Source organism: Anabrus simplex, chromosome X, assembly GCF_040414725.1.
Source record: "Anabrus simplex isolate iqAnaSimp1 chromosome X, ASM4041472v1, whole genome shotgun sequence".
NCBI classification, from domain to species: Eukaryota; Metazoa; Arthropoda; class Insecta; order Orthoptera; family Tettigoniidae; genus Anabrus; species Anabrus simplex.
In genome coordinates this window covers 182,342,329-182,363,393 of record NC_090279.1, presented here as the reverse complement: position 1 = coordinate 182,363,393, position 21,065 = coordinate 182,342,329, and the positions used below count along the sequence as shown (strand labels likewise).

Below are 21,065 nucleotides of genomic sequence, written 5' to 3'. Positions count from 1 at the left end.
TTACATTTTAGGCGATAGACTCCTGAATGATTGTATTTGTTTGTGTTATTAACTAATTTGGAATTGTATAGTATGTTGGTGTTGTTTCGTGCTGTTTTGTATGCTATTTTTAGGCCTTGTTTTTTGAAGATGTTTGTTATGGGATGTATATGGTTATTGTTATAAGTAAACAGTGCATATTCTTTTTTATTTTTAGTGATTCTGGTTAACTTGGTTTTAGGTTGGTTTTTGACTTTATTGATGATCCGGTTTATCATTTCTCTTTTGTATCCATTTTGTTTTGCTATTTCATGGATTGTGTTTAGTTCTTTATTTAGATTTTCTTTTGAAAGTGGAATGTTGTATGCTCTATAGATCATACTATAGTATGCAGCTCTTTTATGGGCATGTGGGTGGGTGGAGTCTATCTTTATTGTATTTGATGTATGGGTAGGTTTCCTATATATATTGTATGTTAGGTGGTTGTTATGTCTGGTTATGGATATATCTAAGTAGTTTATGGTGTTGTTGTGTTCAGTGTCCATGGTAAATTTAATGTGGGGATCTATTTTATTTAGTTGTTCTAGGATTATGTTTTCATTAGTATGTCTGTTGTCCATGATTATAAATGCATCATCGACAAACCTGCACCAATAGATTATATTTTCTATTTTTTTAATTTCTTGATGTTCTAAGTGATCCATATATATATCAGCTATTATGCCTGATATTGGTGATCCCATGGGTAATCCTTTTTGTTGATAAATAGTGTCATGGAACTTGAAATAGTTGTTATTGATAGCAAATTGTAGAAGTTTAATAAATTCATCTATTTCCAATTTGCTTAGCTTACTGTGGTTATAAAGGTTGGATTCTATGATAGTGATAGTTTTTTGTGTGGGTATATTAGGATACATGTTTGTTATATCATATGTAGCTAGCTTGTAAAAATGTTCTATTCTAATATTCTTAGTAATGTTGCAAAAATCTATTGAGTTTTTTATGGTTTTGTTTGCTTGAAAAACATAATGTTTTTTGAGGAATTTTTGTATGTATTTGGATAATTTATAAATGGGGCTTGGTCTATAATTTATTATGGGTCTCATAGGAATGTTGTTTTTATGGATCTTGGGATAAGCTTTAGCTGTAGGTATCCCTGGATTCATATTGGTTAATTTTGCAGTTTCCTGTTCGTTCATAAGAAAATTGGTGTTTTTTAGGAGAATTTTTAAGTTTTTCTGGATACTGTTAGTGGGATCTTTAGTCTTAATTTGAAAGGTTTCATCTTGAAAGCAGGTTTTTGTTTTTGTTATATATTCCTCTTTATCCATAATAACTGTAGTGTTTCCTTTATCTGCCTTTGTTACTATTAGGTTATTTTGCTGTATTTTATTTTTGAGTACCTTAATTTGTGTTTGGTTTGTGATATCTTGATTCTGAGGTTTTTGAGTGATCTTATCAACATATTGTGGTAGTGTTTTTTTGATTTCGTATCTAATTTCATTTTGTTTTTCTTGGGGTATTTTATTTAGAGCATCTTCTGTTTCAGTAATAATGGTGGCTATGTTTTCAAATACTGAATAGTTTTTCCAGTTATGTTATGTATTTGAAAACATAGCCACCATTATTACTGAAACAGAAGATGCTCTAAATAAAATACCCCAAGAAAAACAAAATGAAATTAGATACGAAATCAAAAAAACACTACCACAATATGTTGATAAGATCACTCAAAAACCTCAGAATCAAGATATCACAAACCAAACACAAATTAAGGTACTCAAAAATAAAATACAGCAAAATAACCTAATAGTAACAAAGGCAGATAAAGGAAACACTACAGTTATTATGGATAAAGAGGAATATATAACAAAAACAAAAACCTGCTTTCAAGATGAAACCTTTCAAATTAAGACTAAAGATCCCACTAACAGTATCCAGAAAAACTTAAAAATTCTCCTAAAAAACACCAATTTTCTTATGAACGAACAGGAAACTGCAAAATTAACCAATATGAATCCAGGGATACCTACAGCTAAAGCTTATCCCAAGATCCATAAAAACAACATTCCTATGAGACCCATAATAAATTATAGACCAAGCCCCATTTATAAATTATCCAAATACATACAAAAATTCCTCAAAAAACATTATGTTTTTCAAGCAAACAAAACCATAAAAAACTCAATAGATTTTTGCAACATTACTAAGAATATTAGAATAGAACATTTTTACAAGCTAGCTACATATGATATAACAAACATGTATCCTAATATACCCACACAAAAAACTATCACTATCATAGAATCCAACCTTTATAACCACAGTAAGCTAAGCAAATTGGAAATAGATGAATTTATTAAACTTCTACAATTTGCTATCAATAACAACTATTTCAAGTTCCATGACACTATTTATCAACAAAAAGGATTACCCATGGGATCACCAATATCAGGCATAATAGCTGATATATATATGGATCACTTAGAACATCAAGAAATTAAAAAAATAGAAAATATAATCTATTGGTGCAGGTTTGTCGATGATGCATTTATAATCATGGACAACAGACATACTAATGAAAACATAATCCTAGAACAACTAAATAAAATAGATCCCCACATTAAATTTACCATGGACACTGAACACAACAACACCATAAACTACTTAGATATATCCATAACCAGACATAACAACCACCTAACATACAATATATATAGGAAACCTACCCATACATCAAATACAATAAAGATAGACTCCACCCACCCACATGCCCATAAAAGAGCTGCATACTATAGTATGATCTATAGAGCATACAACATTCCACTTTCAAAAGAAAATCTAAATAAAGAACTAAACACAATCCATGAAATAGCAAAACAAAATGGATACAAAAGAGAAATGATAAACCGGATCATCAATAAAGTCAAAAACCAACCTAAAACCAAGTTAACCAGAATCACTAAAAATAAAAAAGAATATGCACTGTTTACTTATAACAATAACCATATACATCCCATAACAAACATCTTCAAAAAACAAGGCCTAAAAATAGCATACAAAACAGCACGAAACAACACCAACATACTATACAATTCCAAATTAGTTAATAACACAAACAAATACAATCATTCAGGAGTCTATCGCCTAAAATGTAACGACTGCCAAGCCAGCTATATAGGACTTACCGGTAGAAGTTTTTTAATACGATATAATGAACATGTAAACGCCGTCAAACACAGACATTTTTCAGCTATGGGTCAGCATATTGACGATCAAAAACATAATTTCACAGACATTAAGAACGACATGCAAATCCTTAACATGAACCCAAAAAGTCCCTTACTCAGTATAACAGAAGAATTTTATATAAATTTAGACAAATATGTGAATCCAAACTTCAACCTAAATGAAAGTATAGACAGAAACAACATCCTTTTTCATGCAGTAATTCCCTTATTAAAAGATTTCTATATCAAAAGAATAAACAAGCAAAAATCGATATGTTCAAATCAACCGCCTCAAAACCCTCTCCCCTCCAACCCCACTCCTACTACTAACACTCCACCTATCCCCCCAAACCTCCCCTCTACCGCCGCTAACTACAATCTCAGAGCTACGCGCACCAGATCCCAACAGGCAGCTACTAAGAACGCACGGCTCCAGCACTTTACGTAAGTAAACGACATACGTTTCACTACCACACTTTCTATCCACAACATTATCACACTTTTATTTCTATTTCCAGACACTCCACCTTGGTTTCTCATAACATACCAGCTTCCAGAACGCACCAAGACGCATAACTTTCATCATATTTGACTAATGCCACCAATCTTAAACATCGCGTTTACGGAAGAAAACATGCTCCATTAACATTTTTAATAACTTTAACATCTGTAGCTGCCAACAGATCTTCAGATAAACAACAGCATTACCTAATTTGCAGTGGATCATTATAATACTAATTACCTATACATCTTATATTTTTATGGATCCACTTTGTTGGAACGATATATATACAAATCCATTTATTCCAAATCAGTGTATATGCTGTACTGCACACTAACAGCACCAGTGTAATGAGTTTTTATACTAGACATGTGTGGCATACATACCACTGTTTTTGATTATATGCCCATTTTAACAATATTTTAATGTCCACATTAGCATATATTTTTATTCAATTTTAACCTCACACTAAGTTTCAATCAGAATGTAATGACTTTACAAAATGAATTTAGCTTCTAGTATGTACAAAAGCAAGATGTTGCACTGATACTTAAATCAAAAATGTTCAAGCCTGTGTTCTATTATATCATGTGACTAATCAACAGCCAATTCTGTAAATATTTGAACTTGTCACTGTTGAGTTACACAAACATATCTGTGTTCCATACTATATAACTTAAAATTGGATAGTAATAGCAGTAAGGTAATATGTGTCTTTATGAACAATGCACACTAGTCATGTACTAGACACACCAAACATTAATGATCAGCCTAAACTAGTCTAACTTTTACTATGTGATGTTTTTATGAACAATTTACAATTGTCAACTGAGGATGACCCCATAGGGGTCGAAACTAGTCTTGAATATTTGTAATGTAAAATAAACTCGTATTGATAAGGTGGAGAATTGTATATATATTGTTTTTATGTAAAGTAATATCCATCAATACGGAAATGAAACTTATAAACAACAGTATGTTACTAGGCTTCAACGAAAACTCTTATAGAGCAGTTGAAAACAAAACCGAACAAGTGATTCACTTGTACTGAAGGCCAATGGACAGTGCAACTGGATTCACAGAACAAAGAGGATATGACAGAACACAGAACACTCCAGCACGTGGAGGCACACAGTCTGCTAGTAGGTGAAAGGCAGTGCATAGTGGCGCTATTGATAGGACAGCGAATCACTGTCTCGGTCTCGCTTGAGAATGTTTCGAAACAACTGACACTCGGTGTTCCGGAACAACGGAACAGGACTGTGCACCGGCACAGTGTGCCCAAACAGTACCCAACCATATAACAGAGAAAGCCAACAGATGACACTACATGTGCGCATTTGCTATGCCAGGAATATTTACAACATAAGCACGTAGAGGTAACGAGTGATGTTGCCATGTTCATTATTTTTTCTCAAAATTATCCATCAGGATACTACACAAAGGGAAAGGAGGTTCGGGCGACCTTAACTCATATGGGAAAATCTCTCTGGAAAATAATATCTTTAACATTGCCACAGCTGATATTACAGACATCCTTCAGAGTACAATACAACGGATACAAAACTTATACACTGATGACATAGTGCTGGAGTGTTCCAATAAAAATGACGTACAAGGATCTCTAATAGAAATGGAGAAAAGTGTAAAGAAAAATCACCTCGCCATCAATTCGGAAAATACAGTCCAAATAACATTTCGGAAAGGAGGGAAAATCACATGTAGACATGTATCACTCTTAATGGAAAATCTCTAAAAATTCTCAGTCTCTATTTTACAAGTAGCTTTGCGTCGCACCGGGGAGAGATAGGTCTTATGGCGATGATGAGACAGGAAGGGGCTAGGAGTGGCCTTAATTCAGGTACAGCCTGGTGTGAAAATGGGAGACCACGGAAAACCATCTTCAGGGCTGTCGACAGTAGGGTTCGAACCCACTATCTCCCGAATACTGGATACTGGCTGCACTTAAGCGACTGCAGCTATCGAGTTCGGTGTTAGTCATTTTAGATACCTTGGAATTACCCTGTAAAACTACTATGGTCGTCTGACGGGAAGTCACGTGCATGCGGGGTAAGGGGTGCGGAGGATAAGCATCACTGCTGCGCATGTGCCAATCTCAAGGCCTGGCAATAAATATCGGTTCCGTCCGCTGTGACTCTTGTGAACTATGGTGCTGCTCTGAAGTTTCAAACTGGTAGAGCAATTGCGCTTTAGATACACATAAGTACTGCATAATGAATAAGCATCTCTCTCAGAGAGCTCGCATTCTTTATCACGACTAGTGTTTGTAGCTTAATATAGTATCGGATACTTGTGCCATACGTACAAGATGTCGTGACTTCTCGTGAGACGTAGGTAATACTACCACAGTCTAATAACCCAGTCGCGAAGCTCTTCTACTTATTGAAATGGATATGGGCTTGTTAATAGGTTAGAACGTAAAGTTTCTGAAGAGAGTAACAAGTATAGTCTACCTTCACAACGTTTATGCTATGGGGTTTGCATAAACATTAGGGGTACGGCCCATCAGAACTCCTATAATTTATGTCACTCTTGCTACATTATGGAAGAGCGGGTGGCTTAAACTTCCTATTAACCAAATTTAGTTTGCAATCTAACCTGTTACGGCATGAAAATCTGGGCTTTACTTATAAAGAATTGTACAATTTCTACACTTGCACCAAATTCCTATAAATTAGTACACAAATGATGTTCTCAAGATTATCTTTTGGACAAGGACTTGCAGACTGAGTTAAACATAGAATGAATTGACACAAAGAATGTTTCCAAAGAACATGAAACAGTTCACTAGAACGCGAGGCTCTAATAAGAGAAAGGTTCGTCCATTTGACAGCTAGAGCAACGCTAGCACCTCTACGGCGAGGTTGAGGCAACTTGCTAGCAGACAACAGGGAACGCGCTCTACCACTACAGTCTAAAATGGTCATAACTTCTGAACAATTCACACAAATAATGTCCTGACAAGGTTATTACAATACTTATTAAAATAGTGGAGGAGGTCAAACGGTTTATTTCGACAAGTTCGACGATAATATCGAAATATGTATTTAATTTTACGGAGATTTTTTTTTTACCGCGGACTATAACATAACATAAAATCGCTTTTAGAGGGCAACCGGTTGGAAATAGGTATATACTTTCACAGAGGTTTCTATGCTCTACAATTCGTATGCTTACACTTGGGGTCTATCGTTGATGGTTCGCGCAGCGTAAGCCAAGAAAGCAAGTGACCGACCGACCTTTTTGTCTCTTTCTCCGTATTTACTGTATATCGGAACAGGAGTACTGTATTATTTCACGAACTTCGAAATATATTCAGAAATAAAAGTTTATTAGCACATAATAATGTTAATTTTATATAATTTCATTAAGTCATTTATATCTGACACTTTTTTAACCGTATGAGCTGTAATAATGGAGATATTCAACAGTTACGCGTTTCCGTAATATGTTGACTGCATTTTAATCAGTACAGCTGTAGTGAACTACAGCGTTTCCTCTTCCTCGCCGCTTGGAGCGTTGTAGTCTCCTCGGTAGAAAAATTTCATCAGAGCTTTGTGACTGGTATACTAGACTGTGGTGTCCGACTCGTTGGCTGAATGGTCAGCGTACTGGCCTTCGGTTCAGAGGGTCCCGGGTTCGATTCCCGGCCGGGTCTGGGATTTTAACCTTAATTGGTTAATTCCAATGGCTCGGGGGCTGGGTGTGTGTGGCGTATTCAACGTTAGAAATCATCCTAGGTACGGCCCTTATCTTCACAGACATGCAGGTCGCCTAATAGGCCGTCTACTAGAAAAAGATCTGCACCAGGCCTCTCCGGAGGCCATACGCCATTATTATTATTACTAGACTGTGGTACTACAAAGCCACGTAGATATCTTAGTCAAGAAAAAACTGCAGCAGACACAAGAGCAATCCCGGCCATAAATAATCTTTCAGCTCTGTCTCTAGATACACAACTGTATCTTTTATTTCTTTGCTTTACATCGCACCGTCTTCTGGCGACGATGGGATAGGAAAGGCCTAGGAATGGGAAGGAAGCGGCCGTGGCCTTAATTAAGGTACAGCCCCAGAATTTGCCTGGTGTGAAAATGGGAAACCACGGAAAACCATCTTCAGGTTAGCCGACAGTGAGGTTCGAACCCACTATCTCCCGATTACTGGATACTGGATACCACTTTATCTCAATACTCACTTATGGATTAGAACTGATCTAGGATCGTCTAAACCTCAGAGACTTCGGAAAAAGAAATAGAAATTGCCAAAGCCCGCTTTTTCAAAAATGCACTGAGAGTTGGAAAATCAGCACCAATAAGAATGGTTTATATACTAGCCAAGGAAACATTTTATGCAGAGGACCTGAAGAAAGAACTGCTACTAGTAGCTACAGAATAATATACAAAACATCTGGAAACAAGAGAGGCTAAGAGGGACTTCTACGCTACAAGCACAATGATGGAGATAAACTGGGTGAAAGAAAATCGGGAACTACGAAACGGTTTTCATCACAAAATATGCCGATCAAATCGTACCACAATTCCAGCGAAAATTGTGTATGTAAACTGTGCAATCAGAATGTGACAAATACCTCGTAACAAAGTGCACTAAAATAACTATAGCATTAATTAATACAGTAAGATTTAACTATTTTGTATGGTATTTCAGCTGTAATAAATTATTATTTCTTCTGAAACTGCAAGAAGAGCTCTGTAAGCATCATTTCATAGAAGGCATTTTCCTGAGCTTAGCTTGCTCTACTGATTAACGGTCATCCTTTATTCCAACTTCAATTTATTAATGTTCATGAAGTAACTCACCGTCACTTTCATGTTACTCTTGCGCTCCACGAAGTCCTTCCTCAGTCCTTCCGTGAGAGCCAGTACAGCGCTCTTGGTAGCACAGTACATAGTAACTTTGGGCGTTGCAATAGAGTGTCCAGCAATACTGAAAAAGAAATATAATTTATGTATGAACGAGCGAGTAGCTTATTGAATAGGAGAGAACACAACACATTACAGACTTCGGTAAGTATGATGAGTTAGATTTTTTTTAAAGATTGTTTGGAAAAATGAACAGTGAAACTCCGCTTGATACAATGTTCCGCATCATATTATGTGTTTCTTCTCAGGGCCTAGCACACATATATATAGCAGGGCCTCTCAAACGCCCAAAATCTTTTCGCGTGCAAACTGAGGCTCAGAGGTCCTCTGTACAGTGCATCGGTCCCACTCGGCTTGGCTCGGACCAGCGCGTCGTCTCGGGGCGACTCGGCTAAGCCCGGCTCAACACGGCTCGGATTTGGAGCACTACGGAGCAAGTGAGGAAGGGGGAGGCAGACAGAGCCAGCGACAGGTGCGGGGAAGGGGAGAGACAGCGCTATTGCTCCAAATAGAGGGGTGGGGGTCTGCACTGTGGTCAACCAAGCGAAGTCGTCTTTTGCACCGTGCACCGCGCAATGCACTGGCGCATGCGCCCTGAGAGGCCCTGATATACAGGACTAGCTGTATTACCCGTGATTGACATGACAATGATACAGGGGTATTCACCTAAGATGTTAACACGGAAATAACGTCTAAACCATTAATGATATCGGTATTCTGTTTTCATATTCGTAAATGATACACAGGGGCTTGAAAATAGTGTGCTACGTATTATCATGAGGTGATTAATATCCGAGATATTGATAGCAATTCCATATTTTTAAATGGAACAGCACGAGCTGGCCTAAAAGTTCAACTGCGCATAAGTAAAATATGTAAGTATTTTTTAAAATCGGACAGTTACTTTTTTGAGATATCAATAAGAAAATCACGCGCGGTTTTGCATGCCGCATCCGACAGCGCGCAGTCGGACAAGGACATACTGACGCGCAAGCAGTTTCCTGGGTGTGATTCCAGCCACAGAATGTATACCAGGCATGTAAGCATATCGTACACATGTGATGGGTTTGCAAAGTGTGTATGACAGGTGAAATAATGACAGGACAGGCAGGGTTGATGTTTTTTAAAGGAATAAAATAATAACTTTGGCTTGAGAATTGAGAAATAAACATAACACGGAACACCTGAAGAGCTCCTTCTAGAAAAGCAAATGAATAACGTAGTAGCGTGCATTCGGGTTCGAGTCCTGCCTCGCCCGACCTGAAAGTGATTTCCATGGTGTCCCATATTCAACACCAGGCAAATACCGGATTGGTACCTTTGAGATAGGCCACGGCCGACATCCTTTCCGAATCCTTCCCATTCACATCCGTCGGGAAAAACGCCAAACTGAGCGCAACCTGCTACACATGAATTTCAAAACAAAACAAAGAAGCTTTAATCTCCTTTCCCCGTTGTGTCATACAGTAACGTTGGACACCCAGGGTATGTTACGGTACATCACATTATGTGAACGATAGTTTACAGCACATGCCTGGTATCCGTTCTGTGGCTGGAATCAATGCCAGGAAACAGCATGCGTGTCAACATATCCTTGGCTGATCGTACGCTGTCTGATGGGACACGCAAAAGCCCAAATGTGCTTTTAGTGATATCTCAAAAAGTAACTGTCCGATTTTGAAGATAATTACATATTTGAATTCGTACGTGGTTGAACTTTTTTTCCTTTTTGCTATTTGCTTTACGTCGCACCGACACAGATAGGTCTTATAGCGACGATGGGACAGGAAAGGGCTAGGAGTGAGAAGGAAGCGGCCATGGCCTTTATTAAGATATAGCCCTGGCATTTGCCTGGTGTGAAATGGGAAAGCACGGAAAACCATCTTCAGGGCCGCCGACAGTGGGGTTCGAACCCACTATCTCCCGAATACTGGGTACTGGCCGCACTTAAGCGACTGCAGCTATCGAGCTCGGTGGTTGAACTTTTAGGCAAGCTGTATGTATTCGTGCCGTTCCATTTAAATACATGGAGTTGTATCAATATCATAAGTTCATAAAAATAATGTGTAGCTTAGTTTCTTCTGCTTTTTGTCTTGAACTTAAGTACTAAATTTCACAAATGTATGTGCCGCCATTTTCCCGTGATGATGTTGAGCAGATCCACTCGATAAGAGCAATATTGTTTTCTAAACATGGAATGAGCTACAGTCAATCCGTGCCGTACGCCCTCTTTACTGATAATTTCGAATAAAATGAATGTACGCTGACTGACAGAGCAAATGCAACACCAAGGAGGAGTGGTTCGAAAGGGATGAAAGTTGGGGAAAAAAAAGAGGCGGCACGGACGAATAATTGATGTTTATTTCAAACCGATATGCAGGTTACACAATGCGCACGGCATCGACTCAGTAGGATGTAGGACCACCGCGAGCGGCGATGCACGCAGAAACACGTCGAGGTACAGAGTCAATAAGAGTGCGGATGGTGTCCTGAGGGATGGTTCTCCATTCTCTGTCAACCATTTGCCACAGTTGGTCGTCCGTACGAGGCTGGGGCAGAGTTTGCAAACGGCGTCCAATGAGATCCCACACGTGTTCGATTGGTGAGAGATCCGGAGAGTACGCTGGCCACGGAAGCATCTGTACACCTCGTAGAACCTGTTGGGAGATGCGAGCAGTGTGTGGGCGGGCATTATCCTGCCGAAACAGAGCATTGGGCAGCCCCTGAAGGTACGGGAGTGCCACCGGCCGCAGCACATGCTGCACGTAGCGGTGGGCATTTAACGTGCCTTGAATACGCACTAGAGGTGACGTGAAATCATACGCAATAGCGCCCCAAACCATGATGCCGCGTTGTCTAGCGGTAGGGCGCTCCACAGTTACGGCCGGATTTGACCTTTCTCCACGCCGACGCCACACGCGTCTGCGGTGACTATCACTGACAGAACAGAAGCGTGACTCATCGGAGAACACGACGTTCCGCCATTCCCTCATCCAAGTCGCTCTAGCCCGGCACCATGCCAGGCGTGCACGTCTATGCTGTGGAGTCAATGGTAGTCTTCTGAGCGGACGCCGGGAGTGCAGGCCTCCTTCAGCCAATCGACGGGAAATTGTTCTGGTCGATATTGGAACAGCCAGGGTGTCTTGCACATGCTGAAGAATGGCGGTTGACGTGGCGTGCGGGGCTGCCACCGCTTGGCGGCGGATGCGCCGATCCTCGCGTGCTGACGTCACTCGGGCTGCGCCTGGACCCCTCGCACGAGCCACATGTCCCTGCGCCAACCATCTTCGCCACAGGCGCTGCACCGTGAACACATCCCTATGGGTATCGGCTGCGATTTGACGAAGCGACCAACCTGCCCTTCTCAGCCCGATCACCATACCCCTCGTAAAGTCGTCTGTCTGCTGGAAATGCCTCCGTTGACGGCGGCCTGGCATTCTTAGCTATACACGTGTCCTGTGGCACACGACAACACGTTCTACAATGACTGTCGGCTGAGAAATCACGGTACGAAGTGGGCCATTCGCCAACGCCGTGTCCCATTTATCGTTCGCTACGTGCGCAGCACAGCGGCGCATTTCACATCATGAGCATACCTCAGTGACGTCACTCTACCCTGCAATTGGCATAAAGTTCTGACCACTCCTTCTTGGTGTTGCATTTGCTCTGTCAGTCAGTGTATAATTTAATAAAAGTGAAGAGGAAGAAGCCCTTCTTAAGAAAAGGCTCTCTTGAGGTTTGGATTTTGAGTTTATTAATGAACTGTTATACTATAATTTGGAATAGGCCTAAAATGTAATTCTAAACCAGGTCATACTATTACCACTAAGTGAGCCACTGCCTTAAGTGTGCACACTGCTCATTCAAAAGATGGTCAGACTAGGGATCGAATAGCTGGAATACTATGATGAACCAGTGTGTTACGTCCCAGCAGGGAATATGAAGGATAGGTTGTCAATAGCAGTGCAATTAACGGGAAGAGCATGAGAGTAGCCAGATTTTGTACTGAGGTAAGATTATTGGACTGTTCAATATTGTTACCAACTGGGTTCAAATCCGCTTTCTATATGTGACTTCCTTGGGGGCGAAGCTACTAGTACTGCTAGTATTAGATAATCTTACCTGCCGATGTGAATAATATGTCCATCGTCCACTCCTCTGGCCCTCATATTCTGAACAGCTTCACGAGTGCAGATGGAGAGTCCAAGAACGTTAACATCGAGCATGATCCTCCAGTCTGCTGTTGGGGCTTCTGCGTTGTAACAGAAAGGAATAAAAATAAGCATTAGTGAGAGAATAAACGAGGACTTGAAATTTCACCGTACTCTGCATTGTACACTACAGAGCTGTACACAGTCTGGACTATTCTCTATAATTTTCTGGATGTGATTTTGATGTTGAGGATCCCTCTTGCCGTGCTTTAACGTTTATTTTTTATTTTGTGTTCTTTTTTTGCCATTACAGTGGTTTGTAAAGAATATAGTTATATCTGCCATTATATTTTGTTGGCAAAATAAGAAAATATTCCTTGCCAAAATCCTCTCCATGCATGTACTGCAGAGAGTATTTGGTGCTCTGTATTTTCTGCATGCCCCTTACTAATGTGTAAAGTCCGGATTTTTATGCAGTGACAGGTTAGACTGCAAACTAATTTGGTTAGTATGAAGTGTAGGCCACCCGCTCTTCAATAATGTAGCAAGAGTAACATAAATTGTAGGGGTTTTGATGGGCAGTACCCCTAATGTTTATGCAAACCCCATAGCATAATCCTTGTGAAGGTAGACTATACTTGTTACATGCTTCAGTAAGTTTGCATTCTAACCTATTAATGCATAAAAATCCGGGCTCTACAGTAATTTGTATCACACGGTAAAGTTACTTCTTTGCTCTCCGGAACTACAGTCAGTAAGTCTTGTGAGCACTCGTACCCAAACCACTGTACGCGCTCACTCTCTCACTGGCCATAACGTCATCCTTCTCCGCGTATACCTAACATCAATCGAGGTGACCCACGCGCAATCCCTGCTCATCTCATAACAAACATTACTCACCTGTTACACCGGTATCCTTTCCAAGTCCAGCGTTGTTGACGAGGATATCAACACCGCCCAGTGTCTCCTTGATCCATTTGAACAGATCCAGGATGTCTGCTTCCTTACTGACATCACATTTCTTGACGTACAGTTTACCAAGCTTCCCTTTCGGTTCTTGATACCGGCCGCGACTTTTCGCATCTTTCTTCGCATTGGCAATGGCTTCCTGGAAAAAGAATCGAAATTTAATTTTTTACAGCTACCATATTGCACGTTATCATGTCATATTTTTGAAGCCAAGAGCATGAAACGGAACTCACAATCCCATGCGAATTAATCGTAACCCAATAAAACCGCATTATACATCTCTTGGCATTATGCCCTTAATCTTTCCTAATAACTAATATGGGCTCCTTTTTCTTTTATAAGATGCTCTACACAATTTTGTCATATATTCCACAAGCCTTGAGCACATGTTTCTAAGTTCATTAACATGAAAGCACGCTGTGAATTGAGACTGTGCGTGTTTTTGTGGAACCGTCAAATTTTCTGAGAGTACTTTTTGCAAATATCCCTCACGTTTTCTATTGGATTATTGTCAGAAGAGTTCCCTGGCCACTCGGAGACACGAATGTTGTTCTCAATGAAGAATTTTTCACTTTCTTTGAAGTATGGTAAAGGAGCTAAATCTTCTTGAAAATTTCCGTCACCATCTGGAAACCTCTTCTGCAGCTCACACTAACAACTCGGCTTTCTAGTATTTGGATGAGCTGATCACATTTCATCATCCCGTTGTCCGGCTGCATGGCTAAATGGTTAGCGTGCTAACCTTTGGTCATAGGGAAGCTGGGTGTATGTGTCGTCTTCATCATCACTTCATCCTCATCACGACGCGCAGGTTGCCTACGGGAGTCAAATCGAAAGACCTGCGTCTGGCGATACGAACTTGTCCTCGGACAATCGCGGCACTAAAACACTACGCTACTTCGTTTTTCATTTCTTTTCATCATCGCGAAGACTGGTACTAAGGGCTTGGCTCCAGAACGTGGCAATCCATTATTCTCCTAAGTAGTCCTCCTCAATTCGCCTCGCATAAACTACCAAGGAAGCCGGTTTATGCGTACAGCTTCGTCCCTCGAGTTCATTCCTAACTTAGCCTGTATCTCCTCATTCCGAGTATCCTCCTTCCATTGTTCCCACCTCTTTGTGAACTAGCACTCATTCTTGCTACCTTCATGTCTGTTACTTCTAACTTATTAATAATATATCCTGAATGCATCCAGCTTTCATTCCCATACAGCAAAGTAGGTCTAAGTACGGACCGGTGTGAAGATAGTTTCATCCGGGAGCTGACTTCCTTCTTACAGAACACTGTTGATCGCAACTGCGAGCTTAGTGCATTAGCTTTACTGCACTTTGATTCCTTCTCACTACACTACCATCCTGGGAGAACACATCCTAAATACTTTAAATTATCTACATGTTCCAGCTTTGTATCCCCAATCTGACATTCAGTACTGTTGGATTTCTTACCTACTGACATCAGTTTCGTTTTGGGAAGGTTCCTTTCCATACCATGATCATTGCAACTATTTTCAAAGTATTGGATATTAGACTTCAGGCTTTCAGCACAATCTGCCATTACGACCAAGTCATCAGCATAAGCCAAACCGATAATTACATTTCCACCTAACTGAATCCCTCCCTGCAACGTTATACCTTTCAGGAAATTATCCATATAAAGTATCAAAAACAAAGATGAAAGAACACAGCCTTTTCTAACCTCTGTAAGTACCTTGAACCAAGAACGCATTCCGCTTTCAATTCTCACTGCAGCCCAATTGTCAATATAAATGCCTTTGATTGCTTGTCTTTGTTATGAACTGTGTTTTCTCAAATGAAATCAGCCTTAGCCGCTTGCATCTGAAGTTGGATTATTTGGTTTTCGGCTGCGTCAAGTGAATTAAAAAATCGCCAATCATCCGCGAAGGCTCCAATTGTTAGATTGTTTCTCTTACAACCTAGTCTAACCCCATTCTCAGCACCTTCATTACTCAGATGTTTACGCAATTCTAGAATAACTTTCTCCAGAACACAGTTGAAAATCAGAGGAGGGAACCCGTCTCTTTGTCTCATTCCTGTCTTAATTTGAACGCAGACTGGAATTTCTCCCCTGAACATTATTATTATTGTTATTAATTTAATAAACTCCAAAGTCATCTTTGTAGATGTTCCGACAAATGTATCACCTCTAGTGTTGTACTGTTCCACGTTCCAAATTGTCCCTGAATATTTATTTTAGCTTTACTTTTCAGGTTGTCGAACCGGTATTTTATTTATTTTACTGGCCGTGTGGTCACATTCCAGTGGTTATTGAATTCATTTGCTAACTCATTTCACGGGTTTTCTTTTCCATCCAGGGATATGCCATTTTCTTTTCTTTTAACTCCGAAATTCCTCCATATTTAGAAAGCAAATTGACAATAATCTCTTTCTCCAGTGAAGTAAAATTATCCCCCCCCCCACAACACGTTTTTTCCTGTCACCTTCCACTATCATTTTCTTCAGTAAGTAGTCTAATTTACTATATCGTCCTATTACCAAGTATGTTCAGTTTTAAATGAGACCTCTTATTCCGCGCAAATAAGAGTCCAGGTCAAAGGTGACAAATGAATAAAATTCTGCCCGGCACCGTTCAGAAGAGTGAAATAATCTTAATGTTACACACTGTTGACTGTATCGTTAAAGGAAAACGCTTCTGACGCCACGTTAGATAACGAGCTTATTTTAATGTCCTGTGAAACGCGTTCCATAACGCCATGTTAAAATCCTAACAAAGCGTTAACTAACGCCACGTTAGCGGATTTTTAACACTAGTTGATGAAACTGGCCCTAGGAATTCCACCTCCCCCTTTAGGGAAGGAATGCAAATTGTAGTAGGAAAATAGGTCAGGAGTATAAGTGCTATTTCAAAATACTGAACGGCAATGAGGGTTTTATTAGAAATCCAATGCATGTGCAGAATCATATTTCAAATAACGGGAATTTTTTTCTTGATTTATGAACCGAAAATGAACCGCGCAGATAGTAATAAAACTCACGGAAGCAGGCATGGGCTAAAAATTTCTGAAAGAAAAAAGAATGAATGAACGAAGCACACAAGTCCTTAGCCTGTGTCAGCGTGGTTTGGTTTCACAGTCTGGTGGTGGTGGTTGTTGTAGCTATAAATGGCCATCCATCAACGACGGGTAATTCAGCTACTTCATCAATAAATCTTGAAAGAGTTGCTTCTTCAATATCCAGTATCTTCTTTAAAATAGTACTGTATTCTTGACACCTTTCCTTTTACGAAACGTAGGAAGTACAGTATTATGTACAGTACCCTATCGAATAATAATAATAATAATATTAATAATAATAATAATAATAATAATAATAATAAATGCATAACCGATATTTAACAGGATGTGTGTAATGTCCCTTTTAAGAAAAAGGCTCAGTACTTGCAGTTACATGTCCCATTTTTACAGAACAGAGATATTTGTTAACTGGTGGACGCGTGCACAGTACTACAGTATCAGCAGCTAAAATTGTGTTTGTTAAAATTTTCTATGGCTTTCTCATCTTCTTCCGACGAAGAAATTGTAGAAATGGTAAACAGTCTAAAACGACCACGAGTATATCATCGTCGGCCAAATGTTCCAATGAAGTATAGTGAAAGTGAATTCAAAAACAGATCCATGCTAAACAAGTATACTACCATACCTTTGGTTGAGGTTATAGGTGACAATTTTCGTCCTGTGACAAATAATGTTCCATTGACCCTGCCGATCAAATATTAATTACGATACCCTTTAATACTATTGAGTCTTATCATGTTTGTATCTGTGACTGCATTCGTGTCCAACTTGTGAAAATTTAGATTTTATAATTCTACCTTTACAATACGTAATTGTCTTTATTAAAAAGACTACATTAAATTACACTCGTGAAACATGCTTCATCCTCTTATAGGACATCTTCAGTCACAAATACAAATACATAACATTAAAAATAAGGCGAGGACACATTAAAATAAGTAAATGCAATGTCTTTGTATCCTGTGACGCGGCGTAATAGCGTCTTGTCACTCTTCAATGTTAAAATGGTGCAGTGTGAACATGATGTGAAGCATGAAGTCCAATTAAAATCATATGTTAAAACTGTTGTTCAAAACAACGAATTGTCAATTATAAAAGACCGTAAGCGGCTATGCGAATAAAATTATGTGCATAATATACATAAAATAGTGTTGTGATGATGCCACATTATAATAGCTTTCTTGATTGGGAGGTGGAGTTATATTGATGCAAGTTGGACCTGATTATGTGTTGACAATAGGGGCCTCCTTGCTAGCCTGAGCACTTGAGGTGGAGTGGTCGACGTAGCCCAAGTAGGGTTTTAAAACTTGGTTTTCAAAGAACGCGAGTGTACGCCTCCATACATTTTGAGTTAGGGCCAGTAATATTAACCTGTTCTTCTTTTTCACGTAGGCCCAGTAGTATGGGTACTAGATACCCCTGTATTAACTAGATTGTAAATTGTAGGTTGTGCCTAGAGAGGCCAGATTGTAAGATTTTGTGTAATGTTGCCTTGAGTAGGCTGTAAGTAATTGGGAGCACAGTCTCCTTGGTAAAATTTATAGAGCATGTAACCTCTTTCTGATATTGGTGTAATATTGAGTGGGGCCTTTGGAAGGCCGTATTTGTAACCTTTGGATCAAAGTGCTCTTGAACTGTGTCTTGGGAGATATCTCTCCTGATCTAACCAAACGCAACGTTTGCGACGTTGTAAACTTGTGAATTGGAGCTGGAAGCTCAAAACTTGTAATTTCCAACCCTTGGGTTTCTATTCTTGTTTGCTATTTTGTACCTGACATTTTGTACATTCACATAGTGAAGAATTTTGTTAAGTTTGAGATCTGAAATGAAATATAACCTTTATTTTTAAAGTTGTAAATTAATCTTTGATATGGTAGATAGACCCATTCAAGCCCACACCTTCTTTCATCTCTCTGCGTTCCACATATACCCCGGAACAATGATGATGATGATGATGATGATGATGATAATAATAATAATAATAATAATAATAATAATAGTAATAATAATAATAATAATAATAATAATAATAATAATAATAATAATAATAATAATAATTGAACACCTGAAAACGTAGTTTCCATGAAATAGCGAAATTTGTGCTAAATATCTGACGTCACACGCATACTCTGTAATAAGATGGCGCTTTATTGACTCGCGCTCTCACTTGGAGGTTAGCTGTCGTTGTGAATACATCGTGGTCAGTTGTGGGGTGGTGGTGGTAATTATTGTTTTAAGAGGAAGTACAGCCAGGCAACCATCCTCTATATAACACTAATCAGAGGCAAAACATGGAAGGGATCCGACAATTCGAAAAATGAAGATATCGACCAAAGGAAGACAAGGGCCAGGAAGGGCGTGAAAATGAAAGACTCCCTAATCCTCGCAAATTTAATAGCGTCGGGGTCGGAAAAGAAAAGGAGTCGACCAAGAGAGGTCGGATAGGATAGATAAAAGTGAGGAGCACACAAGTAAGTGGAAACAATGCCAGGACTCAGCTAAGGGCCCCGTGGTCACCAACCAACGCTCCAAACTTCAGATCCCCTGGGGCCCTTTTAGTCGCCTTTTACGGCAGGCAGGGATACTCTTAAATTACGTCTCTTATTACTCGTATCACAGACCCATACCACACCGAGTTATTCACCCTCATTCCAAGTGTATCACGTTCTATGAATAGCATTTATTATCCACGTAATATCTGTATTTTATTTGTAAAAAGTAAGCCTTCAAAACCCTCAAAAACCTGCTGCCGTTGCAATAGTGACAGCTTACCGCAAACTTTTTGGGGAATCACAGATATTTTACCGAGAGAGCTCGTACTGGATCATAAAAATAGATGTATTCTAGATGAAAAAGCGAAGGTTTTTTAGAACATAAAGCATCATTAGGATATTTTAATGTAATATTATGTGTTGTCATAGTAGCAACATCCGCCTCCGTAGCGTAACGGTTAGTGTTATTAGCTACCTCGGGGGCCCAGGTTCGATTCCCAGTACTGCGGGCTGGTATGTCGTTGAAATGGTATGAGGACACGTGTTTGTTCGAGTCGTTGGCTGAATGGTCTTCGGTTCAGAGGCGAGGGTCCCGGGTTCAATTCCTGGCCGGGCCGGGATTTTAACTTTCATTGGTTAATTCCAATGGCTCGGCGGCAACCCACACACCACACACAACACTATCCTCCACCACAATAACACGCAGTTACCTACACATGGCTCATTCTCATCGGAGTGTCTGCCGTACAAGAGCTGCCCTCTTCTAGAAATAGCCACACGAAATTATTATTATTATTATTATTATTATTATTATTATTATTATTATTATTATTATTATAGCAACCAATAAACTGAGACGTAATTAAATTCATCTAATGGCACAGACGGTTAAGGCGCTGGCTTTCTGAGTCCAAGTTGGTGTTCAAATACGTCAGCCCCATGTTGGTAGATTTACTCGCACGTAAAAGCACTCCTGCGGGACAAAATTCCGGCACCTCGGCCATCTCGGAAAACCGTATAAGTAGTTAGTGGGACGTAAAGCCAATAATATATTATAAAATTCATGTGATGTTAAAGTTGTATTCCCCACTCACCTCTATCTTGTCCACTCTCCGGGCCACAGCTACGACATGAACTCCGTGGTCTTGTAACTGGTAGGCTACAGCTGCTCCTATACCAGCACTGGCTCCTGTCACTAAAGCTACACGACCTGACCAACGCTCCATGATATGTGCCTGATAGTAACTTGCTTTCTACTGTACTCGCGATGTGTTGGAGCGCTCCTTTTATATTCCCCAAGGCCAGATACAGCATATCAGCTGCCATGCCAATTACGAGCGCCCTTGAGAGTCAAATGATGACTGTGCCTAATATTCGACCAGTTACACACTAGCTGGCACGAAGTAAGCTGGTGGTGGTGATTACTGTTTTAAGAGGAAGTACAACTGAGCAACCGCCCTCTATTAACACGAATTAGAAGGAAACTCGAAGAGGTCTGACACTTCAAAAAATTGTGGTATCGATGTGGAAATGAAGGACTCTCTACGATTTCTTCTTCTTCTTTCTGTACCATATCCTCATTGGATGTCGGCTGTTGCCAGAGCGATCTGGTTCTTGTTCTCAGCAACTCGAAAATGAGTGGGGATACTGAGCCAATACCATTCTCGTGGATTCCTTAGTCAAGATATTCGCCTTCTTCCCCTACTTCTCCCTCCTTCCATTTTACCTTGTAAGATAAGCTGAAGGAGCCCATCATTTCAAATGATATGGTCAAAGTACTCAAATTTC

General features: G+C 39.8%; 1 protein-coding gene across 1 annotated transcript in view; it reads right to left on the bottom strand.

The window, feature by feature from the left end:
* The window catches only part of LOC136885928 (uncharacterized), a 78,934-nt gene extending 58,404 nt beyond the window's left edge, over nucleotides 1-20,530 (bottom strand). The window contains exons 1-4 of the mRNA XM_068230945.1: nucleotides 20,372-20,530; nucleotides 13,664-13,871; nucleotides 12,735-12,864; nucleotides 8,550-8,676 (exon numbers count right to left, since the gene is read on the bottom strand). Of these exons, the coding sequence (XP_068087046.1) occupies nucleotides 8,550-8,676; nucleotides 12,735-12,864; nucleotides 13,664-13,871; nucleotides 20,372-20,503 (597 nt within the window). The 5' untranslated portion in view covers nucleotides 20,504-20,530. The remainder of the gene's footprint in view (nucleotides 1-8,549; nucleotides 8,677-12,734; nucleotides 12,865-13,663; nucleotides 13,872-20,371) is intronic.
* Nucleotides 20,531-21,065: the final 535 nt, after the last annotated feature.